Below are 21,564 nucleotides of genomic sequence, written 5' to 3' on the forward strand. Positions count from 1 at the left end.
CTTATGAGACCGTGTCCCCTCGCCACGCTTCGGGCACGGTGGCTCGCTGCGCTCGCCACACTATATAAAATCAACTCCATGCGTAGTTGGATAGTAGGGGTATGAAAAAATGGGGTGCATTTAACATGGGAGCCCAGATAATACATAAGTACCAGATGTTTTAATATACTATAATGTTAGGTCACATAACATATTGTATGACTATTTATGGGGATGCAGTTAATATCCCGGCGGTCGGGATCCCGGCGTTCAGAATCCCGAACGCCAAAATACCGACATATTCTCCCTCCGTGGGTGTCCACGACACCCCTGGAGGGAGAATAAATTAGTGTGCCGAGCGTAGCGAGGCACCGGGCCCGCTGCATGGCAAGCGCAGCGAGCCCGCAAGGGGGGGCGATCCACGTCCCCCCCTTGTCGGCATTTCGGCTGTCGGGATTCCGGCGTCGGGATTCTGAACGCCGGGATCCCGACCGCCGGGATTCAGTACTGAATCCCTATTTATGCCCATGAAATGTGTTTTTTCCATTAACACATTTGTTTAAAATGTTTTTAAAAACTCTGCTTCACTAATTAGGACCTATCCACATACTTTAAACGTGTACACTGCATAAGAATCTCACAAACGAATGGTAGATGTACTATAATAACCTAATCCACTGCTTTGGCAACCACAGTCATATCTGATGGGTGAAAAAAATACAAATCATCATGAACCAGGGTTTCCTGGCTCAGTATAGATTAGGTTCCTAGAACCTGCTCTCCTGCCCATAACCTACATAATCTGGCAGACTTGTGTGCCGATCTTCATATCAGCTGCTGGCTGCTACCTGGGACACTCCCTTATCTGCTCTATCTTCTACTGGGGAATACCGACGGCTTCCTTCCGCTACTTGCGTCAGCTGCAGCTTCCGCGTGCTGTTCCTCCGGAAGACACAGTCACTTCTGGGCTGCTGGGTGATCTCCATGGAAGAGACTCCTGCTCTTGGGGCTGTGCTGCTCTCAAAGCACTTCCTTAGTGCTCTGATTCAAGCTTCAGGTTTAATTTTGTATGGGTGGGACTACAGCAGGCTCCATCTTGACCATGTGACTAATATCAGCAGTTTCAGAGCCTGCTATTGCCCTCCAGCATATCTTCATGATGAGACTGAGTTCTGATATATACAAGTGCTGGTTCGATAAGTTTCCCATTGTAAGTGCACAGAGTGCCCAGACCAGTGTAAATAAAATTAATACGGTCACTCTGTGTCTCTGGTGTAGACTGTTCCTAGTAGTTATGTGAAGCCAGGTACTGTAGATAGACAGTGGGAAGGTTTCCCTCCCTAAGACTGATCTGTCAGTGCCACTCTTATGTGAGGGATATGCTGTGGTGGTCAGACACAGCTGCTGTAGATACCATATAGCCATGGAGAATGGTATACAGTATATGACATCTATGATAGATGGACAACATATAGTCACGGTTTACCATACAGCGGGTGATATATACAGGGCACCGCTGCATGTAGTGACCGGGACAGGACAGGAGCCTTTAAACTTTTCTCTGCTATTTAGGACTGGCACTTAGCTCAGTAAGGTATGGTCTACACCAGGTACACAGAATGACACAGTACTAATCTTATTTACCCTGGTCCGGGGACATGAAACGGTGAACTTACAAATCACCATTAATAATAGCCTGAAACGGTTATACAGAAACTATAGGTACTTTCTATACATTTACTCAGGAAGCGATGTTGATGCATATTTACCCCCCAAATCACAGTATTACCAAACGTACCTGTGTCTGTGGGAGTCTCCACAACAATGCTGCTGTACGGAGGTGGAGATGCATCTACTGTAGATGGTGCTAAAGTCTGGGCAGTCTGAGAAGCTTGGGAGGAGGTTGATGGCTGTTCTACAGCTGAGGTTTCAGATGAGTCATCCTCATTCTCAAACTAAAATCAGAAGGGGGAAAAAAATCAACTATTAAAAGGAATTCAGGCGCTGATATTATAATTTTATTAATACATTTATATTGGATGAACACAGCCACAGATAGTTTATTATACTCATGAGATCACTTTGCGATTTCCCACGTACAGAAAACAATAAAAATGTTATTTAGAAACCTCTGCGCTACTTAAATAGACATAGAAGACATGAACAAATAAATACAAACATCTTATTTTATAAATAGGGTAGTATAGTGTAGTGCTGCAGCAGCGGCACTATACTACAGCAGCTCCAACAGCAGGAGAGGTAAACCGCAAGTCGGCCCAACCACACTTTGATCCCCCGAAGTGGAGAGAGGGGAAGGTTCAACATTGTTATAGTGAACTGTGCTCAGCCTGTCTCCCAGCGCTCTGGTGGTGAACTGGGAAAGTAACCATTCACTAGAGTAAAGGATTTGTGAACATTTTATGCATTAAATCTAGATCTAAATAAAAGGTGTGTACACACGCTACAATTTGCTTTAGATTAGATGTCCGATTAGATTTGCCATTAGATTTGGCATTAGATCTTTGCATTAAATTTTGCATCAAATGTCGATTTCGATATAGAATTCGAATTACATTCAAGGTACAGTGTGCACATTCGATTTACTGGATCAAATTCGATATTTCCTTGCCTGCACAGTCTATATTTATTTTCGATATCGAGAAAGCAGGTGCACGCATCGAATCGAATGCAGATCGAAAACCATTCGATTTTGATTCGATTTTGCTTTTATAAGCAAAATCGAATCGAAAACCTGTCAAAATCGAAGCGTGTGTACACCCCTTAAGGATGATTAATCTATTCATTATCGAGCCACCTCTTTTGAGTCAATAGAAGAAATCTAATCAAATTGAGTGCCAGATCAAATCAAATGGCATATCGAATCGAATGCCACATCTAACCGTGTGTACACACCTACTATCTCTCTTCTTTATATAATACATGGCTAATGTATGGCCAGTGACAACTCAACAGATCAAATGACTCCTTAACAAATAAAATGAAAGCAGAAGTACAACACGATAAGGCGCAAACATGGCAGTCACAACTGCTGTGCAGAACAATTAGCCCCATGTTTACTGATCATTTAAAAAAAAAAAAAAATACAAAGAAGTGACTGGTGAAAAAGTGCCAGATGACTGGCCAGGCAGCGAAGCTTCACATACTATCCTTACAGATCCACCATGTACGAGTTGATGATTTCTGTAAAGGGATAAATGACCCCTAATGTATGTCTGTTCCTAGTATGCTCTGTTTAAAGGTGTGTACACATGCATTGATTTACTTTCGCCTATTCCACCCCCTTTCAATTTGGCCTTTGCTTTTACATCCGATCTGCACTTTTGCATTCAATATCGATTTAGATATCAAATTTGGTTTACACATTCAAGGCACAGTGTACACATTCAATTGACTGGAAGGTATTAGATATTTCCTTTCCTACACAGTCTATCTTTCTTTTCGATATAGAGAAAACGGGGCCGCGCATCGAATCGAAAGCATCTTAAAATCCATTCGATTTCAATTCACTTTTGCTTGTATAGGCAAAATCAAATCAAAAACCTGTCAAAATCCAAGGATGTGTACACCCCTTTACATATAGACAAAAAAAAATCCACACACCACCACCACTTGGTCATTACAGTAAAATAAACACGCAGCTAATTTTGTTCCCCAAAATGCATATTTGGTTGTACAAGAACAAAATACAAAAATACCAAACTCATGCTGACCCCAAATATAGAACCATAGAATATGACGGCAGATAAGAACCACTTGGCCCATCTAGTCTGCCCCTTTTTGAAACGTTACCTCAAACCATATTTGATACTTATTTATTTGTAAGGATATCAATATGCCTATCCCAGCATGTTTACATTACTCTACTTAGGGATGGCCATCGACTATTGATGTTCCCAAAACATCGATAGTCGATAGTGCTTGATGTTTTGGGCAACGATAGTGGATGGCCAAATAGTTATATGCCATCGATGGATGACTTCCGATGGTAAAAGATGCATGTGCAAAAGAAACTTAAACTGGATTGATGGCTAAAGTTTCTTCTGCGTATGCGCACGGACCCTGGCCAGGCAGGCTGCCAGCAGCGACCCCTCCCGTTGCTCTGCACATGCGTGGCTAAGTGATGGCAGAAACCATCAATGGTGTGAGGTAGAATGGTTTATAGCCATCGATGGTTCCTGCTCTAGAAGCAATCGATGGCAACCATCGATGGGGGATGTACCGATGGCCATCCCTAACTCTACTGTATTTGCCTCTACCACCTCTGATGGGAGGCTATTCCACTTATCCACTACTCTTTCTGTGAAGTAATTCTTCCTCAAATTTCCCCTGAATCTTCCTCCCTCTAGTTTCAGTGCATGTCCTCGTGGGTACTTGTGGAGTATCACGGCTCCCATCGTATGGCATCGTATGCCATATGTAGTGGCATACGATGCAATGTTTTACCGATTTTTTAGCATTTTTGTTTAAAAATCGTATGCCATCGCATGGCATCGTATGCCAAATGTAGTGGCATACGATGTCATACGATGTGATACGATGTTTTACCGATTTTTGAGCATTTTTGCTCAAAAATCGTATGCCATCGCATGGCATCGTATGCCAAATGTAGTGGCATACGATGCGATACGATGTTTTACCGATTCTTGAGCATTTTTGCTCAAAAATCGTATGCAATCGCATGGCATCGTATGCCATATGTAGTGGCATACGATGTCATACGATGCGATACGATGTTTTACCGATTTTTGAGCATTTTTGCTCAAAAATCGTATGCCATCGCATGGCATCGTATGACATATGTAGTGGCATACGATGCGATACGATGTTTTACCGATTTTTGAGCATTTTAGCTCAAAAATCGTATGCGATCGCATCGCATGCCATAAGATGGCATGCGATGCGATGGTACCCGATTTTGCACTGAAATGCATCAGAATGCATTGAAATGTGTATTAAAGTAGTGAAATGCCCCCAAATGCCATTTTTCATAGTGCACCACCCCCACTATCAACGTCAACCCGAAGCGTGGCGAGCGCAGCGAGCCCGCGAGGGGCGGCGGTACGCGTCCTACGACCTTTTCATACCCCCACTATCCACGTCGGCGTGGAGTTGAGAATAGAATAGTGTGGCGAGCGTAGCGAGCCACCGAGCCCGAAGCGTGGCGAGCGCAGCGAGCCCCGCGAGGGGACGCGGATACCTGTGAAGCCCGCGAGGGGACGCGTATAGCTGTGAAGGTATCCGCGTCCCCTCGCCACACTATTCTATTCTCAACTCCACGCCGACGTGGATAGTGGGGGTATGAAAAGTTCGTAGGACGCGTACCGCCGCCCCTCGCGGGCTCGCTGCGCTCGCCACGCTTCGGGTTGACGTTAATAGTGGGGGTGGTGCACTATGAAAAATGGCATTTTGGGGCATTTCACAAGTTTAATACACATTTCAATGCATTCTGATGCATTTCAATGCAAAATCGGGTGCCATCGCATCGCATCGCATGCCATCGTATGGCATCCGATGCGATCGCATACGATTTTTGAGCTAAAATGCTCAAAAATCGGTAAAACATCGTATCGCATCGTATGCCATCGTATGCCACTACATATGGCATACGATGCCATGCGATGGCATACGATTTTTGAGCAAAAATGGTCAAAAATCGGTAAAACATCGCATCGCATCGTATGCCATCGTATGCCACATGCGATGCGATGCGATTTTTAGCATACGATCTGCATACGATGCAGGTCGTGGGAGCCGTGATACTCCACAAGTACCTCCTCGTGTTCTGTTGCTCCTCTTCCTGTGAAGAATGTCTCCCACCTGTACCTTGTTAAAACCCTTGATATATTTGAAAGTTTCTATCATGTCCCCCCTTTCCCTTCTCTGCTCTAAAGTATACATATTAAGATCTTTTAGTCTTTTCTGGTACGTTTTGTGATGTAGGCCATGCACCATTTTAGTTGCCCTTCCTTGTACAATCTCTAGTGTATTATATCCTTCTGGAGATATGGCCTCCAGAACTAAACACAGTACTCAAGATGAGGTCGTACCAATGACCTATACAGTGGCATTATTACTTCTTTCTTTCTATTGCTGATACCTCTCCCTATGCAAACAAGCATTTGACATTTCTTCTTCATTGCTTTGTTACATTGCCCATACTCAGCTTATTAATGGGGCAACATGTTTTTGGTAAGTTTAGTGTGGTTGAAAATGAACAATTTAAACCTAGTGGATGGTAGGATATGAAATACCCCCTTGTCGGTACAGGACGACTCAAAATAAGTAAAAAAAACATGCCAACCTTTTGATTGTTGACCTTCCCCACGTCGACCTTACAGCTTGTAAGCCAAGTGACCGTATCCAACCAGAATAACCCTAACAGGCCCTATTTTCGGTCACCTTGAATACAAACATCATACATTTGTAAAATATTTCTTTTCATTTTTATGTTGTTCAAATAACATGAACATGATAAAACCAGACATAACGACCTCCTGAAATCGGTCCTGCTCTGGACACAATCCAGTCACTGCTCTCGTACACAATCCATATCAGGGTTTTACAAAGAATAAACACTTCACACAGAAGGCAAAACTGGAAAGACTGGCTTTACTGTACACAAAGATATGTTACTTACTGCCACCCATAACAGTCATGAATAACAGAAACAGATTTGTATCTCTAGATCCAGTTACTAAGGGGTTTATTCTAGTTCATTCTTTCTGACAAAATCCTTCTTAGATGGACAAAACCATGTGCACTGCAGGGGGGGCAGATGTAACTTGTGCAGAGAGAATTAGATTTGGGTGAGTAATTTTGTTTCTGTGCAGGGAAAATACTGACTGCTTTATTTTTATACTGCAATATAGATCTCACTTTGAAGTAAAACCCCACCCAAATCTAATTCTCTCTGCACAAGTAACACCTGCCCCACCTGCAGTGCACATGGTTTTGCCCATCTAAGAAGGATTTTGTCAGAAAGAATGAACCAAAATAAGGCCCTAAGTCTGTACAACGACAAATGGCTTGTACATTTTACCAACAGAGTACATATATAGGAGTAACAAAATTGTTAGATTTACATGGGACCCATACCCTCCAACATGGCCCATTCTATTAGGTAAAAAATGCTCGGTTACTGGACTTCCCTTCCAGTGGCAGTTGCAGAGGAGGGGCTGCAGCACAGTCCAATATTCAAATAGGGGAGCCACTTTAAGCATCACTGTCCTGGACTCACTGGCAGTTGATGTGACCCCCTCTGAATTTTGGACTGTGCTGGAGTCCAACCTCTGTAACTGCCACTGGCAGGGAAGTCCAGGAACAGAGCATTTTGTACCTAATGGAATGGGTCATGTTGGAGGGTATGGGGACCACTGATGGGACAAAGTAATGCTGCTTTCAGACCGCATAACTGGCTTTGACCCTGTATTTGGAAACGTTTCCAAAAACGGGTCTGCCAGATAAAACCCCTTTCACACCGCAGCACTTAAACGGTATATTACCGTTTAAGTGCCGATTTTTTGACACTGGCAGACCCGTTTTTGGAAACTTTCCAAATACAGGGTCAAAGCCAGTGCAGCCTTCAGCCCTCCCTCCGTGCAGCTCCCCCCCCCCCCCTCGCGTGTCGACCGAGAGCATGTCGACGCCCCCCCGCGCATGTCGACGCCCCCCGCGCGTGTCGACGCCCCCCCCACCCCGCGTGTCGGCGCCCCCCCCCCCCCCCGTGTCGACTTACCCCGTGCCGGTACCTCCGTTGTGGACTGCAGCTCAGTATGCTCGGAAAGCACTTATGAAAAAAGTGTCTTCCAGAAAATGGCTGCCCCATAGGAAACCCTGTTTAAAAAAACTGTCTTCCGTATGGGGGGCAGCCATTTTCTGAAAGACACTTTTTTCATAAGTGCTTTCCGAGCATACTGAGCTGCAGTGCCGGGAACCACAACGGAGATACCGGCACGGGGTAAGTCGACACGGGGGGGGGGGGGCGCCGACACGCGCGGGGGGGTCGACACGCGGGGGGGCCGTCGACACGCGCGGGGGGCGTCGACACGCGCGCGGGGGTGTCGACACGCGCGGGGGGGGGGGGCTCCAGTGCTGTGAATACTTAATGAGCGCTCATTAAGTATTCACTGTGCTGAATTTAGGACCCAGCTCATTGGCTGGGTCCTAAATACCGTTTCTGAGCCGATTTTTGCGCTAAAATACCGGTTCAGAAACGGGTAGGACCCTGCATTTTAACCGGTTAGAAAAAACGGCATTTTCTAACCGGTTAAGTGGGACTGGACCTTTCAGACCGCACACATTACCGTTTTAAAACGGTAAAAAAACGGCAATTTACCGTTTTAAAAGTGCGGTCTGAAAGGGGCATAAAAGGCAATAATAAAAACAGTATTTTCATTAGTAAATGTACAACAGTCAGGAAGTGCCATGTCATACCCCTTTCACATCGCACTTTTAAAACGGTATATTGCCGTTTTTTTTCCATTTTAAAACGTTTAAGGCTGCAATGTGAAAGTGCCAGAGTTGGTTAACCGGTATTTCAACACGGTTAAAAAGCAGAGTCCTACACGTTTTAAAACCGTTTTTTTTGCAGTTTGAACAGCTCTATTTCAATGGCTTTAAACGTGTCCCTTGGGGGTTAAACGGGTTGAATGTTTGAATGGTATTAAATGATTTTTAAAACGGTTTTCACCTGCAATGTGAAAGGTCTCAAGGCTCTGACCCGTTTTAAAGTCCCATTTAAGAATACCGTGTCATTACCCATTTTTGCAATGTGAAAGCAGTATCAGATACACTTATTTAGTCATATAGCAAAATATCCATGTGAGAGTCTTCAGCTAGGAATTCCAGCACTGAGGAGAGTTCTCACTCTTCCCATCAGCTGCATCTACAAACAATGGGGCTGTTTAAGAGATGGACTCTTCTTTACTTTTTCACACAAGTTTCTAAGTTTTAGGATCTGCGCATACTCCTAATCTGCACTGGACATGTACAGATCTGCTCCTCTGAGTTTGGACGCAGTGTTGCTGCAGATGGGTGAGGGACAGACTGCAGCCATTTGGGGGCTTGGAAGGGGTGCACTACAGAATACATGCGTGTCAGCCCAGTATTCTGGGGGTTCCAAAGCCAGTAGCACAGGCCCCGGCAGCATAAATCTGCTGGACATCCTGAGTAACCTGAGGGTTTCTCAGATGTCCAATTGAAGGTGATTCCACGTCGGAAATAGCGGTGGCACATTGCATACCCCCCTTAAATCTAATACTCTACCATTCTTTTTTTTTTAATTGCGTTTTTATTTAGTTTTCAGACATACCAAAAAAGAAAAATACAATACAGTCAAAACAAAACATCACAGCAATACAATAATACATTAATATCAAGAGTCGTTACTACACAGTCCAATCTATTCAAATTGGCTCCCCCTTCCCGGCCAACTCGCCCTGTACATACCCAAACTGTTACTTCCCTCCCCATTCCCCCTCCCTCGTCCTACCCCAAACGGAATCTCATCCCCTTCTCTCAGCCCCCTTTCCTCTTACATCACCCAGCCCACCATTCCCCTTCCTCGACTTGCGGCGATCTAATCCCGACCACCATCCTTCACATCACTCCCCACTTACCCCCGATCTCCTAGTACCCCAGGCCCTTCCAACCGACAGATCCATACTTTATAACCTGTGGTCAACCATCATCAAATTTCCCCACATATAGACGGCCAGGTTTCGAAACCTCCATAGTCAAGTCTTACGCAAGGGGTGATATAGGAGGGGGAAAAAAAAAAAAAAAAAAAAAACCCCACCAGCCCACCAATTATAGTGTTAAACATCCAATGTGTCCTTGTGTACTATATGAAAAGTAACTCATATTCGACCATACTAATTTCCACTCTCTCTGGTATGGACTAATGTGCTACTCTTACCTTGTGCCCATCCCCCCCCCCCCCCCCTTCTGCAAGGCTCCACAATAGGAGCACCCCATCCCAAACTTATCATACTAATCTACCATAATTCCGCTTCTTCCCCTACATATACCCCTGCCATCTTATTGATGGCACTACACCATGCCAACTATCCTCAACCCTAATTGCCCCTTACCTACAGATTAACTTTCCCTAATTGACCGTTCTTCTATCTAACGTGACGCTTGTAATCCCATTAAGGAAAAAAAAAAAAAAAAATTATATCCCCATCCTAATTATTCCCATGCTTGTCAATTTGCCCCCACGGAATTAGAGACCTTAAAATATCCTGAGTTATTCCAGGGGCCCCATATTCTCTGGTACTTGACATAGGATCCTCTAGAAGCAAATACATATTTTTCATGTTCACTGGTCTGGTTGACCACATTAACCCATTCTTCAAACTTCGGAGCCAAGGGGGACATCCACCTACGGGCTATTAACACCTTGGCAATGGCCGCAATGCAACTTGCCAACTGCCGCGACTCCCCATTTACTACGGCTTCCTTCCAAATTCCTAACAGCAGGTTCATTTTAGTTAAAGCTGCACTCGGGACCCCTATCTGGGCTAGCGTTTCCCTTACCTCCCCCCAGAAACTGCTAATCTCCCTACAGCTCCAGAGTAAATGATCAAATGTAGCCGGCCCTTCTCCACATCTAGGGCATCCGTCGGATGCTGACCCTGAAAATTTTTTCAGTTTGACCGGGGTGATATATATCCTATGGAGGATATTGAATTGGACCTGTTGTGTACGCATTAAATTAGTCGATTGACGAGGACTAGCCAAAGCCGATCTCCACCCATTTTCATCCAACTGTGGGATGTCTTTGTGCCATTTGGCCCTCAAGGCCCCCATCTCCTCAATTTGAGAGAAAGAATGAAGATATTGATACATTTTAGACATACGCTTCCTTTTTTCAAGTTGTTTTATAAAAATTTTACATGGGGCCTCCACCACCTCCCACCTTTCTACCCTGTCCCCTAGGGTCAAGGCACTTCTCACTTGGAGATATCTAAAAAATACTTCTTTGGGCAAACTAAATTCTATTTGCAACTGAGAAAAGGATTTCACCCTCCCATCTTGGCACCATTGACCAAGATTCGTGATACCGTACCCCTGCCATACTTTCCCAGCCTGTTGTTTTTTAAGTTCCTTCATTCCAGGCAGGGACATGATAGGGGTGTCCGGGTCCAGACCCTCGGCTTTTGTTAATTTGCATGCCCATCTCCAAACCCTAACCGCTTGACTGATCAGCGGAGGGAGATTTCGACAAAGCCCCTTTACAAACAATCTCTGTAAAGGCGAGAAGTCTGGGTCCACACCCTCTACCAAACTTTGTAGTTCAAAGGGTGCCTCCTCAGGCTTAACCCACCCGCAGTTTTGCACCATCTGAGCGGCCATATAATACAGTTTAAAGTCAGGGAGGGCCAAGCCCCCTTTTTCCCTGTCCCGACAGAGAATATCCATTCTCACTCTAGGCAATTTGTCCCTCCAAACAAACGAGGATACTATACTCTTTATCTTCCTAAAATATTCGTCCTTTATGAAGACAGGGGAGTGTTGGACAATGTACAAGAATTTGGGCAAAATTGCCATCTTTACCAGATTGACCCGGCCAAGCTGCGAGATCTGGAGTCTTAACCAACTCCTACATTTCAACTTAAGGTCATTAATAAACGGGAGCAGATTATCTGAAATAAAATCAACTGAATTCCTAGCCACCACAATTCCCAAATACCTAAACTTCCCCACCAGTTTTAATTGGGTATCCAGGACGGGGCTTATCCCCCCGTTATTTCCTAGCTGGATATAATTGGATTTACCCCAATTCATTGTTAACCCGGAGTATCCCCCGTATTCCTGAATGTATTTTATCACCCTTACGAGATCACCAGGTACTGCCAGTCCAACCAGCAGGTCATCTGCATATAATGATACTAAATTCCTACTGGGCCTGCCTCCCCCAATCCCTCCCCCCAGGGCCGCCCTCAGGACACACGCCAGCGGCTCCATCACCACCGCAAACAGCAGTGGGGATAGAGGACATCCCTGACGCGTGCCCCTGGAGAGAGAGAAGGGGGGAGACGTGTACCCATTAATGGTCACTCTGGCCTTAGGATTTTGATACAACAGTGATATCCGTTTAATATACCTTTCCCCAAACCCAAACGCCCGTAACACCCTCCATAGGAATGGCCATTCAACTGAGTCGAACGCCTTGTTCGCGTCAAAGGACGCGAGCAAGGCGTCCGACCCCCCCAGTTCAACCCCCTGAAGGTAGGTATAAGCCCTTCTAAGATTAATCAAAGTGGACTTCCCAACCATGAAACCGGTTTGGTCAGGATGAACCACTTGATGTATAACTGACTGAAGCCTGGTTGCCAGAATTTTAGCATAGATCTTAGCGTCAGCCGTTATGAGTGATATAGGCCGATATGAATCAACACAAGTCGGATTCTTCCCACTTTTGGGGATCATTATTATTGCGGCCTCAGTCATTGACTGAGGGATACACTCCTCGGCCTCCATATGCTGAAACATCTTCAGCAAACGCGGGCCCAGTTTGTTAATATATTTCTGATACACCTCACCAGGAAGCCCATCCAACCCAGGGGCTTTACCCCCTGGGAAGGAGTTAACTGCTTCCTTCACCTCCTCGACTGTCAGGGGGGCCTCTAATATCTCTCTGGAGGAGGGCAACAGAATTGGGAGATCAAGCCTTGCCAAGTACTCGTCAATTTCAGTATCACTACACTCTAACTTGGATTTATACACTTCTGCCAAATGCGTAGAAAAGAGCTCTGTAATTTCTGGGGTCTTGATCACCACTTCACCTGATTCTAGTTTAATCATGGGAATAATATTAGATGGGCTGTCCTGCTTCATAAGGTGGGCCAGGAACTTCCCTGTTCGGTCGGAATTTGCATACCACTTATGAGACCCGACCCCCAACCGCCGACAGGTCACCTCCTGCAAATGCTCCACCCATTCCCTTTGGGCCGAACACCACAGAGCCCTGGCCTGATCGGATTTACTTAATAGAAAGACATTCTCCAGCTCTACCGCTCTAGCTTCCAGATCTTTAGCCCTTTTACGGTTCACGCATTTTAAGTGTGCTATCCTTTTAATAAAAACCCCTCGTAGATAGGCCTTAAACGCGTCCCAAACTACAATGTTAGGGGAGGACCCCGCATTTCCCTCGAAAAACTCCTCTATCATAGTCTCTGCTCCCTCCTGTTCACCCATTTGCGCTAGCCAATACGCCTGTAATTTCCAGTACCTATACCCTATCGGGGCCTCAAGATCCACCTCCATTACCACCGGGGAGTGATCAGAGATTCCACGCGCTTTATAGTCTACATATTTAATTAAAGTAAGGGTTTTAACTGAGACAAGAATCAAGTCGATCCTGGAGAATGCTTTATGAGAGGAAGAATAGCAGGAAAACTGCTGCGCCTCAGGATTTCTCATTCTCCAAGGATCTTTCCATCCTATCTCCTCTATTAACTCTAAGAACTTATTCCCCTCACTACGGATTTCCTTCTCGGTCCTATTCCATCTATCCAAGCGTGGCTGGAGAACTTTATTAAAATCCCCCAAACAAATTACCATGTTGTCCGGAAAGGAGGCTGCAAATTCCACAGCCATTCTTACTACATCATAGGAGAACGGGGGAGGAATATACACTGCAAGAATACAAAACCGCAGGTGTTCAATAGCGCATTCTAAGAATATAAATCTACCCCCTTGATCGATCTTTACAGCTCCCACCTCGAAAATCAGAGACTTCTTAATAAGAATCGCCACCCCACGGGATGATGAGGAGAAGGGTGCATGGAAGTTATGTCCAATCCATGGACGTTTTAAGGAGCCTATTCGATCCTTAGTAAGATGTGTCTCTTGTAAACAAATGATATCAGAGTCCAAACTCCTGCATTGCTTCATGACAAGAGCTCTTTTTATTTTACAGTTTAACCCTCTCACGTTCCATGTCAAAAATTTAACCATTTAGACTATAGAGTGAAACGGGGACATAGACAATCAATTTTTTACATTTAACCCAACCCATCCGGTTGAGACACCCTAGCCTTTTTGGACTGAGCGAGTTGACCTGGCCCTTTTGGAGACAAGCTCCTACTGACTTTTATCTTAATGCTGCTGTGAAACACAAAAAGCAAAACAAACAAAAACACATGGACCCACAATAACAAACCTCCCTTCCCCCCACCCCCTCCCTGTATATCCACACCCCATGGTATACCTATTCCCCGATCTTCCATCCACACACACATCCCTTACCCTAACACTCACTCCAGAGGCAATTTACTAATGACCACCAAAGAAGCCCACCACCCATCCCCCTCCCCCCTGCATCCCACCATATCCGACACGGATCTATCTTGGTGGAGGAAAAAGAGCCACAAAAGAAAAGTAATGAAAAATAAAAAAATACACACGCAAATTATTAGCTCAGTTTCCCCCAACACTTCCCCTTAGCTGTGCTCCCAGGTGCCCGCCCCACGTCCTGTACCCAAAGCAGAATATCACAGACCAATCCCAGCCCGTATTCGAGACCTAATATATTTCCACCCAGTGCCCTAGACAAGCCCTGCCACTCTCACCATGAGACTTTTATCGAATCATAAACATATTTTAGTTTGCCAAAACCTGTTTTCTTCCGGGATAATTGGCATCCAGCCAACTAGCTGCCTCACCCGGAGTGAAGAAAAACTTCGTAGCCCCATCCACCACCACTCTCAGTTTTGATGGATAGAGCATGGAATATTTTAATTCCAACTCCCTGAGACGGCTCTTTATTTCCCGAAACTTTGCACGGTCCTTCTGGACTTCTAACGGGAAGTCTGGAAATGCAGATATCCTGCAGCCATTATAAGCAAATTCTGCCTTATCCCTAGCCAGCCTTAACACAGTGTCCCGGTCTTTAAAGTTTAGGAACTTCGCGATCAGAGTCCGGGGTGTACCTCCCGGGGGGGGGGCCCGACCAGGAATACGATGCGCTCTCTCGATCACAAACTGGGCGGAAAACGCCTTGACCCCAAGTATCAAAGTCAGCCAATCTTGCAAGAATTTTTCCGGGGAGTTCCCCTCACATCTTTCTTCAAAGCCGATAAACCGGATATTATTCCGCCTGAGGCGGCCTTCCATATCTGATAATTTATGACGAATTTCAGACATTTGGCCACTCATGGTTTTAACCTGGGACTGAAGTGGGCCGACCAAATCTTCCACAGCTGAAATTCTAGTCTCAGTCTCCGTGACTCTCTCACGAAGCGCTTGAGCATCATTTCTAAGCAGAGAGATATCGGATTGCACTTTATTAATCTGCTCGAGAAGACGGGTCTCACACGTATTAATCGCCTCAAGCAATTGTTGTAACGTAACTTCAGGTGCTGGTGGATTTTTACTTTCTTTAGTGGGGGTGGATAATGGGGTACTTGACTGTGTACTGTTGCCTGCCTGTGACCTGGCGTATTTCTCCAGCCTGGCCGCGGCCGCTGTCTGGCCTGTTTTCCCCATGCTCCAAACAATGAGAACAGGAGACAAACAGACTGTCGGATTCAATCAGTCCCTGGCAGTTTACCAGTAAACCGGCCCCACTGCTGCTCCTGACAAGATTAACCAAAGCAGGCTTTATACAAAAAAAAACAAAAACCAAAAAAAATAATCGAGAAAACCAAAAAAAAAAAAAAAAAAAAAGGGTCCCGGGCCGCGGGGTGATTATGTCCACTGATTCCTCTTAACGTATGGACCAAGGATTAAGCTGCTATCCCAGCTTTTCTCTATTAGACGTTACTTATAGAAGTTTATGTACACGTGGTGCCGCCAGTCCGCTTTTCAATAGCTATCCCGCTATGTACCCTCAGCACGGGCCCCAACAGTCTCTTCCCTCCCAGAGGGTTACAGTGGGGTCCCTTTCCCAGCGCCTGCCTCTCACCCAGGTCCGGGAAAAGGGCTTCTAGGTACCACTTGTACGTGGGCTGGGGTTAAGACCGAGAGCCCTGCCTTGCTGTTCCTTGGTGCCTTGCACTCCCTGGGGAGCCCCAGCACCTAGTGTGAATATCTGACCCGCTGTGACAAGCAAGGGCCCCAGCAGTCTCTTCCCCCCTCGGGGTTCAGATTGGGACCTTATCCCGGCGTCCTGCCACACACCCAGAGCCGGGCAGCAGTCTGTTTATACTGGGGAAAGTTCACATACGTCCCAGTGCCCAGCAGGTTAACTAAATACCTTCAATGCAGTTCTCATTCACCCTCCAGGGACACTGTATCCACACTGCTGGGCTCTCTGGCCGGCTGTGGCAGCACCTCCGTCTGTGTACCAACTGCCGGGGGAGGCAGTCCCGGATCGCTGCGCCTCACACCCGCAGCGTCAGGGAGAGCGGACGGGATGATGGTCAGCCGTCCTCGGCAGCAGCTGCGTCTGCCACCGCAGCCCCCCGCCGAGCTCGCCGGCGTTGTGTCCGTACACTATGGACCGGCACCACCTCGGGCACTCTCCCAGGCCCCCGCTGACGTCACTCCACCCGGCGTCTTCCGCCTGTGCTGCACAGGACCCGGCCCTTCTGAAAACGGCAGTCAAGTCACGGCCAGATCACCCAGGTACTCGGCGTTCTCTAGGGCTTTCCTGAAGGCGTGGGGACAGACACCATCAGCGTGGTGTGCAGGAGGGAGGGTAGGTGCAGACTCTCACTCGCGTCCTGCCGTGGTCACGCCCCCCGATAATCCTGCCAATACTCTACCATTCTACCATTCCAAAACATGTAAAGAAAAGGGAGAATGGAGGTATTCAGCATCCTCTTCATATTTGTATTAATTTGTGCAGAAAGGAAGCCGCTATGCTGACCGGCCAACCATAGAAAGACATTATAAATATGCAGCTACAAAAAAACGGATTTAATTGCTTTTCTTGACAAAAATGAACTACTGAACAAATGATCTAAATGCCTTTAACAAAAATAACCATTTAATGTAATATGCCTTTAAATGACATGATTAAACTCCCCATAAGAATTAAAGAACAGAAAAGCAAAGTAAAAAATGTTGTTTATGTACAAGAATTAAAAGATTACTGCAAAGCCTCCACTCAATCTACTTGTAAATACAAAAAGCTCCATACAGACTTGTGATAAAACTGTAGAGCACCAGACGATGAATTAAGTTGAAAGCCCATTAGCAGAGCTAACAGAACGAGCTCCAAAACATCGGTTTGTGCTCAGACTTCAGCTATGTATGTATTAATCCAATTATTCCTGCACAATTACAAATATGTCACCATTAGCTGTATTCAATTACTATTTTATGTATGGTCAGATGTCGTTTTGGTGACAGCAAGAATGAGACCAGAGAATATAATCCTGGTTCCTCTAAATAAGAAGATACAAAAGAGGCCAACACAGAACTGAGGGCCTTATTTTGGTTCATTCTTTCTGACAAAATCCTTCTTAGATGGGCAAAACCATGTGCACTGCGGGTGGGGCAGGTGTTACTTGTGCAGAGAGAATTAGATTTGGGAGGGGTTTTACTTCAAAGTGAGATCTATATTGCAGTGTAAAAATAAAGCAGTCAGCATTTTCCCTGCACAGAAACAAAATTACTCACCCAAATCTAATTCTCTCTGCACATGTTACATCTGCCCCACCTGCAGTGCACATGGTTTTGTCCATCTAAGAAGGATTTTGTCAGAAAGAATGAACCAAAATAAGGCCCTAAGTGTCACATAGGACAGCATGGGTAGACATTGGAGAAGGAGCTGAGAGAGTGGAAGCACAAACAGCTAGGCCTTATGCTCCTGCCCTTTATCCCTCTCTCCACCCAGCATGCAGTGCACTTTGTACCTCGTAAATGACCTTCAGAGTGTAATAAATAAAATGGTGATAATATACATTAACTGTGTACATAAAGTTTCTAAGACCTGTTTAAACTTTGTAAAGAAAAAAATAATCAGTGTCACCTTGACACAGCTCACACTAGTTACTGGGAAATAGTGGTGAAAAAAGTTTTCCTTGTTTGTTCTTGTGTATATCTATTAGTCCCTAGTGTTAGAGGTAAGGGACTATGGGGCCCACTTACCATGCAATATTTGCAGCTAATTCCCCAAAACACCTGCTTCCGATGGTTAGCCACAAATATTATGTATCCCTTTAATGTATCTAGGAGGGAAAGCAGCAGGAATCTCCGACCCCTGCTATGATCCCTCCTGCACCGCTCGCAGCCGCTTCCCCCATAGGTTTCTATGGGTGTTTTGATGCTGCCTGATTTACCAATATCAGGCAGCATTGCATCGTTTCCTGGGGTTACTGCCATTCTGATGGTGGTAGCCCATTTTAGCCTATGGCAGCGGCTCCTAACTGCTGTGCCGTGGCACATTAGTCACTAGTGTGCCATCAGCGGTGGTCTGGTGTGTCGCGAAAGATGCGCTGCCCGGAGGCGTAACAATGGTGCCGCAGACCACGCGGCGGTTTGGGGGATCCAGTGCCAGCGGGTTCTGTGGCAGGTGCCAGCTCACTGACATACAGCTGAACTGACAGCTGCACTGCAGCCAGGTTGGGAGATGCCCGGCAGCAACTATCACTGTACACAGAGCCTATTGGCTTCTGTGCACAGGATGGGCTGGGACAGGAGGGGAAGCAGCTGCCGCGGCAGCCTTTAACAGGGGTGTTGGAATGGGAGGGAGGGGGCAGCTTGATTTACCCAAACGTGAAGGCACCAACACTGAAGGCCATGTACCATGTACAGCCCTTTTTCACATCCTGTCCAACAAACAGCGGGATCAAACTAATTAGATGAGAGTTTGTGGAAGCCAGTTTTTTACATGAAAGGCGCATATACCTGGATCACATAAATGCACACACCAAGGAAACAAATCAAGTAGAAATGCCAATTCCTGTGACAGCCCCTTAGGTTGACACTGGAAGGTCGACAAGGACTAAGGGGGAGATTCAATCGCCGTCGAGCATCTCCCGTGGGGGAGATGCTCGACGGGCCCTATTCAATGCTGTCTTCCCCGACAGCATTGAACAGGGTTTCCTGTCAGAACGAGCCCGACATCTCTAGCTGTCGGGCTCGTTCTGCCGAGAACAGCCGGGAAGTGACGAGCTGCCGGCTGCAGCTCGTCACTTCCCGGCCGCAACTCGCGCCCACGCCCCCTTCTCGCCGCTCGGCGGCCGGGACATTGAATCCCGACTGCCGAGCTCCAGGCGAGCTCACCGAGAACGGGACAGGGGCACGGCTGTCGCGCTAGCTCGACAGCCGTGCCCCTGACATTGAATACCCCCCTTAGGGTCAACCGACAGAAGGTCGACACATATTTTAGATTTTTTTTTAGACATTTAGATCTAGATGTCTAGTTCTGCACATGTCTAAGTGTACAGCGGCCCCTCACATCACTCGCTACGCTTGCAATGCTTCGGGCACACTATTCTATTCTCTCTCCATGACCTAGGGCATGAACGACCACCTGTTCTGGAACCAGAGTGGGGGGGGGGGGGAACACATGTGTCGACCTTCTGCATTGTCGAACTTCCGCAGCACCAACTTTTCCAAAAATATTTTCCAAATATTTTTTTATGTATCTCCATTATATCTATCCTTTCTATATAGTTCTACATCACTCTGGGCCTGATTCAAATAAGGTGGCAAAGTGACTGTTGTACGCAAAGCCAGTCAATGTTTTCTGCATTAGCCTGAGCTCCAGCGTGCACACGCAGTGAGAGAATGAGGGGTGAGTCGCAGGAAGACAGCATTTCAGAGTGGTAATGGGAAGTGGTTGTACAAATGCAGGCATTTCCTGTCCGTTCAGAAGGCATTTTCTGAGCAAGCATAAATTAGCAGCTACAATCTCACTTGCTACTGGAGAGCTCTCTGCATCAGACAACAGCAGCTCAGCCTACGCATATACAGGAGCACTTAGATTGTGCGACAGACGTTTCAGCATTATACACTGTCAGATATAAAAGAAAAGACATCAGCAGACATCCCTATGCTCAGATTAGCTTCTGTCCATTTTAACATAGAATCGTAATTGCAAGAACAACCACATCTGAATCAGGCCATTGTTTCAAATGTACTGTTGATGAATTTGTACATAGACCAGACAATATGCAGGTAGACCATACAAACAAGATTGGTACGAAATCCCGGCCCGGTGCCTCGCTACGCAAGGCACACTAATTTATTCTCCCCCTATGGGTGTCGTGGATTTTGACCGCCGGGATTTCAACTGCATCCCATACAAACTAGCTATGACAACATAGTAAGGAGAAAGCAAGAACATACTGAACTCAAGGGAAGTAATATTCAGGGCTATAACTAGGGTGGTGCGGGTGGTTAGATTCATATTATTACAATAATTATCCGCAGCAGGTGTGCGGCTCCTGATACTTGCATGCAGTGCTGTAGCAGTCCTGGCCGATCTGTTTGAAACCCACCTCCCCCTGGCTCTTACAGTCTGAAGTGATAGACGTCATTACGTCTCTTCAGAGTGACTACCGCTGGGAAAACTGAATGGTAAAACCACCAATGGCCCAGCGCAACAGGAGAGATAAGCAGTACAGCAGGTTCCAGGGGAGGGAGTAAGTCAGCAAAGGGGGCATCTGTGGAAGTATCAAGAGATGGAAACAGTCAGCACATTGTATATAGTACGTCTTGTGACATTGGCTCATTACTGAGGACATGACCCATCCTTGAGATCTCTATGTATTCTAATGGGACAAATGAAATAGGTTGCAGGTCCCAATTCACTCTCCCTCGTATGGCTAGAATTTTTTTTGCCACAAATTGAATATGTCGAAACCATTCGTAAGACAGCGATTTATTTTTCCACTGCTGATCGCAAGCGTTGTGTAGCCCTGGACTTACTCAGTGGCTGCAATGAATTCAGCCTAATCAAGGCCAGAGGGGAAGTCATACACTTTCCCCTAAAACGCTTGGGCACATGTGCGTCTTCCCTAGGAATGTCTTAGTTTGAGTTGTGCCTGCGTTTTTCTTGACACTCCCATTTCATGTCAGCTTCCTGTCAATCACCTTGCGAACGGCTAGCTAAGAAAAATAGTATCAGGAATTCATTGCTGGAAGGCATTGTGAATGTGCATTGCAGGCCAGATGTATACGAAGTGTATCCATTATCGCCCATTGTGCTAATGCGCACAGCAGCAGCAATCAGGTCTGAATCAGCCATTTACCATTAAAGGGAAAATTTGTGGCCAATTTTAGAACAACATGTCCACCCCTGATACCCACAGTATCTAATTTTTTTTTTAATTGGCTGCAAGGTTTTTAGAATTAAAAGATTTGCCTTGAATGTTCTAATATAAATAAATAAAAAAGAACGTTTACCTACATGATGCTTTCCAGTTGAATTTCCTGCCTGCTACTGAAATTCTCTCCTATGTTCTTCTGTTATTACCCAATTGTAAAGCACAACATAATATCAGGGGTGCCGAGAGAGGGGGGGAGCAGGTACAATTTACCCGGGTCTGTCAGGGGGGCCCTGGTCTGGACACACAGGTTTTTTTTTTTATTTGGTGGCAAGTACCCCCAACATGACCCATTCAATTAGGTACAAAATGCTCTGTTCCTGGACTTCCCTGC

General features: G+C 46.0%; 1 protein-coding gene across 3 annotated transcripts in view; it reads right to left on the bottom strand.

The window, feature by feature from the left end:
* The window catches only part of NDFIP2 (Nedd4 family interacting protein 2), a 93,932-nt gene that overhangs the window by 56,494 nt on the left and 15,874 nt on the right, over positions 1–21,564 (bottom strand). For all 3 annotated transcript variants that reach the window (XM_083168807.1, XM_083168808.1, XM_083168809.1), the window contains exon 2: positions 1,778–1,934. In XM_083168807.1, coding sequence (XP_083024933.1) covers positions 1,778–1,934 — 157 coding nt within the window. The remainder of the gene's footprint in view (positions 1–1,777; positions 1,935–21,564) is intronic.

The sequence above is a fragment of the Crinia signifera genome, chromosome 2 (assembly GCF_055691185.1).
Source record: "Crinia signifera chromosome 2, ASM5569118v1, whole genome shotgun sequence".
NCBI lineage: Eukaryota > Metazoa > Chordata > Amphibia > Anura > Myobatrachidae > Crinia > Crinia signifera.